We start from the raw sequence: 5,150 nt of genomic DNA on the forward strand, positions 1-5,150 counted from the left end.
CTGGTAATATCTTCTTTAAAAAGATGTTTGAACTTGTAAATATTTTTGCACACTGATTCAGACTCAAAAAGATGAAAAGAATTGGTATGTCAAAAATTTAAAGACCGTATTTGTTATTAAATATGTTTTAACCCACCTTTGTTCTATTTTGGACTTTAAATATTAACCTCCTTTCTAAATTTCTTAATTTTGAATTTTGGAAAGTGGTGAAAGAAGGCATATGGAATGCAATGATATTTACTATTGAAAAACTTTTCTATTAAATTTATATCAGATGGCATATCTAAGACAACTCAACATAACTGCATTATATGCCTGATTTCTATTGGTTTTGTGGTGTGAACTTTAATTTTTTGACAGTGTGTGTTGGGAATGGTTGGAGTATGTAATTACCGAATTTAGACAAAGAAATAGTTTGACATGGTATAATTCTGCTTTAGGTGTTTAGACATGCTTTCCTGCTATTGTTGCATCGAAATGTTTGTATAAATGAAGAAAAATTTATAATAGATTCCTTCATAATTATGTGAATCTAAAATAAATGTCAGGGAGCTCCTGTTGTGGTTCAGTGGTAATGAACCCAGCTAGTACCCATGAGGATATGATTTCGATCCCTGGACTCACTCAGTGGGTTAAGGATCCAGAGTTGCTGTGAGCTGTGGGGCAGTTCACAAATGTGGCTCGGATCTGGTGTTGCTGTGGCTGTGGCAGAGGCAGGCAGCTAAGCTCCAATTTGACCCCTAGTCTGGAAACTTCCATACCCTGCAGGTACGGTCCTAAAAGGACAAAACCCAAAAACTAAAGGGTAAGATAAAATAAATGTCAAGGAGAAATAATGGTAATTTATTTTACCCATATGTTTCTGCATTAATAACTACATGATTTTGACAGCAGATCTAATTTCCTTATCTTAGATTCTTCCTATAAACTTCTCTTGATATTCCTGGAAACAACTTTTATTTGTCCTTAAAGGTTTGTTTTTATTTATATACTTGCCTTTTCAAAAATAATAATAATACATGTTTCAGTGGTTTGGGAATAATAATCTGGACATCCACAATACAGAAAATATTATTTTATCTCGTTCCATCACAAAACTTTAGTAATTTTGTGTTTGATTATGAAGATTCTGATAAAGCAACCTTTCCTTAGAGATAGCAATTTTTTAATCAAATGCACTAAAATTACTTGTATAACATATTGCACTTTTAAGAGGACAGATTTAGAAAATACACTCTTTCAAACTTCAGCCTGATTTGCCAGCCATACAACTCTCTGACTTAATATATGTCCAGTGTTGGGAAGAGTTATCCATGGTTAATATTTCATTAATTACATGTTAGCCATATATTTGAATATCCTTATGACTGGGAAATGTGTGTCTGCCAAAATTTTGTCAACATTTCTGTGATTCATTATGTGTTTCAAATTTACCAGATAGTCACTCTTCATCTCTTAGGCTATGCTGATCTCAAAATTGTTCACTTATTTAATCGGTATTTTATACAAAGATTAAAATGGTAAGTATGGTAAACAGAAGCAGATAGAGAGAAATTTCATTGGTCAACATTTTTTTTGTTTTTGTTTGCTTTTTTTTTTTACTTAAAAAGGTGTATATTTTTACTTATTTACCATCTTTAACTTTTAAAATGTCCACTTGCTTATTTACATATTTTAATCATCTTTTAATATTTTCCTCAAACTCACTATCCTATCCGTAAAAATTCTTCTTACCTTTCTAGATTTATGTAAATTTTATCTTCATCTGCCTCTTCCCTTCACCTCTCATATCTCATACAATTCCTGAACATATATATAAATATTTCTGTCCTCTCTTGTATCCTGTATTCTCATTTTCACTCTGTTTTACCTGGCCTATTCCCAGAAGTATAATATTCATAAGAAAACTACAGATTTAATAACATACAAAAATTATGAGTGTTTCTGCTGATTTTTATTTTGGAGTAAAAAGTAAGGAGAATGGGGTTGTTAACAGATTGAGGAAATGGAAATACTAAGATTAGGAAATTAATATATCACTGATGTCTTATATATATACTTATCTGAGGTTGGATGTCATAGCTATGATGGCAACTGGGGACAAATTTACAAAATGACACAAAAGTCAGGCATTTGATTTGATTATTTGATTAGAATTGTAAAGGTGTACTAGGCACATGTGTGTATGTGTGCTTGTGTGTTAAATGCAAAATATGGGCTAATATACTTGTAAATACATAATTTTTCTTTTATTATGCAAACTTCTTGATTCAACAGGAATTGGTATCCATTACAACTCATGCACACAGTATAGAGTGAAAAAAATATTTTTCCATGTTTTAAGTCTCTTTAATTTCCCTCTAATTCATCACATAAAACAATTAACACTTGCGGTCATTATTTGGTTATTTTCTAGTAGAATTGCAAACTGCAGATGGAATTCTCCATCCAGATACTCTGGAAAAGCAAACTAATGTTATTACTGGTATACCTTCTATAAAACGTGAATGAACTTTATGTTATTCTATCTGAAATATCATTTTGCTAACTTTAAACATATTTTTAGTGTTAATTTTTAATTGAAATGCCTTTCTTCTTTTGTTCCTTCATTTGTTTTTTCCTTCTGTCCTTTCCTTTATTCCTTTCTTTTTCTTTTTCTTTTTTCCTATGTAGACCTGCAAAAGTAAAGGAAATTAATGGGAAACCATACAAAAGTGACAGTGTTTATCTTAGCAGGTTTGACTGATGACCCACAATTGAAAGTTGTATTATTTATCTTCCTCCTTCTCACCTACTTGCTAAGCATCACTGGCAATTTGATCATCATTACACTCATCCTGGTGGATCCTCACCTCAAGACCCCCATGTATTTTTTCCTTCGGAACTTTTCCTTCTTAGAAATTACCTATACTACTACATGCATTCCTAATTTGTTGATTATGATGGAAACTGGGGACAAAACCATTTCCTATAGCAGATGTGTTGCCCAAGTGTTTTTTGTCTTCCTTTTTGGAGCATCGGAATTTTACTTGCTGGCAGCAATGTCCTATGACCGCTATGTTGCCATCTGTAAGCCCCTGCATTACACAGCCATCATGAACAGTAAGATCTGCATTCAGCTTGTCCTCAGTTGTTGGATCGCTGGGTTCTTTACCATCTTTGTACCTCTCCTCTTAGGCCTGCAGCTTGATTTCTGTGACTCCAACATCGTTGATCATTTCTACTGTGACACAACTGCCCTCATGCAGATCTCATCTTCAGACACACATCTCATTGAGACGGTGGGATTCATATCTGCTTCAGTGACTCTCGTGGTCACACTGGTGATGGTGATAATATCATATACCTATATTGCATTAACGATTCTAAAACTCCCCTCAAGTAATCAGAGGAAAAAAGCTTTCTCAACCTGTTCGTCTCACATGATTGTGATATCCCTTTCTTATGGCAGCTGCATCTTCATGTATGTTAAACCTTCAGTCAAACAAAGAGTATCTTTTTCCAAGGGAATTGCAGTGCTCAATACCTCTGTAGCACCACTTTTGAACCCTTTCATCTACAGCTTACGGAACCAGCAAGTGATAAAAGCCTTTATGAATTTGGTACACAGGGTTGTTTTTTTCTCAAAGAAGTGAATATACACTTTCACTATATATGAAAGAAATTAACATAGGAGTCACTTATAATAACAGTGTATCCATTTGTAACTTCAAATAGATATTCCCTTTTTTCCCTTTACTTTCTATGATATTCTTCATCTTTTCAAGCTTTATTTTCACAAAAATCTTAGTTCCGAAAAGTTAATTTTCTTTATATTCTTCAGTGGATATCTTGCCTCATCTCACTTCCTTTTACTCCAGATATATGAACAAAATTGAGCTAATTTTTTTCAATCTCTCTTTTTTGAATTCAAAGATTTTCCTTTAAATTGTATTTAAAGTAACATGCAATGTAAACACTATCACCATCCTTTATTTATACTTACAACCTCTTAAGATATCCATTTATATCTTTTGCAATTCTACCAATTTATTGGTTTACACACTGTTTCATAGAGTGAAAAAAAAATATTTTAGCAGAGATTTACCATTAGTGTTGAAGCTCAAATTAAAAATTGTTTGCTATTAAAAATATGATTCTTGTGGTGAAGTACTTTCCTTATAAATTAGTTTGTTTCTATTTGAGAATTGTTAAAATTTACAAATATTGCAATTATAGATGAAAATGTTTTAGCTTACCGGTTTAGTTTAAAAGTTAATAATGAAATACAATAATTATTGGGTGTTTCCATACCCCAAAAAACTGCCTTCAGTAACATGGAATGGGTCTAAAACTGCTTAGGATAACTTACAAATGAGGGTAAGAGTCTTCACTCAGTGTATTCATTCTTTGCAGGTTGTCATGGCTGTGGATAAATAGATATGTAAATATATCTCCTACCAGGGAAACCAAAAGAGGATAATAAACTAATCATTTCCCTAAGGATTTTTAACTGTAGGTCATTATTTTCTGGAATTTGGGCACTCAAATCAATGTCTGTGTCATGACTAAAATTTTAATATATTAAGAATTTTTCAATATTTTTTTCACCGATACACATCATGTTTCCTGATTTTTTCCAGAAATGTGTATGCATTAGTCCATACATTTTATTTCATTTCCTTTTAATTTTGACTATAGATCTTGATTTTTTGAAAAAAAAATAGCATCTAAATTAGCATAATAAGATATAGCTAGGAACAAAGTATACATAGTATGTAAATCTTTTTTGTCAGGGCTGCACCCATGGCACATGGAAGTGCCCAGGCTAGGGGTCCAGTAGGAGCTGCAGCTGCCAGCCTACGCCATAGCCACAGTAATCTGAGATCTGAGCCTTGTCTGTGACCTATACCATAGCTCATGACAATCCTTAACCCACTGAGCAAGGCCAGGGATAGAACTTGTGTCCTCAGGGATACTAATTGGGTTCATTACCACTGAGCCATGATGGGAACTTCCATGGTATGTAATTGACAGGACAGTTTTACAGATTTCTGTACAATTTGTTAATGAATAACTTACACGATACATGTCATGAATATTATTTTAGGGATAATGCACACAAAAACAATTCATTATATTTTCCTTGATCATTTATGTATCTGCTTTTT

The 5,150-nt window shown here is 32.8% G+C and overlaps 1 protein-coding gene across 1 annotated transcript; it reads left to right on the top strand.

Annotated features, from left to right (window-relative positions):
* Positions 1 to 2,696: 2,696 nt before the first annotated feature.
* On the top strand, positions 2,697 to 3,635 carry LOC125131823 (olfactory receptor 6C74-like). Its single transcript, XM_047788582.1, has one exon. The coding sequence runs from the start codon at positions 2,697 to 2,699 to the stop codon at positions 3,633 to 3,635; it is 939 nt and encodes a 312-aa protein (XP_047644538.1).
* Positions 3,636 to 5,150: the final 1,515 nt, after the last annotated feature.

Source organism: Phacochoerus africanus, chromosome 7 (assembly GCF_016906955.1).
Source record: "Phacochoerus africanus isolate WHEZ1 chromosome 7, ROS_Pafr_v1, whole genome shotgun sequence".
NCBI classification, from domain to species: domain Eukaryota; kingdom Metazoa; phylum Chordata; class Mammalia; order Artiodactyla; family Suidae; genus Phacochoerus; species Phacochoerus africanus.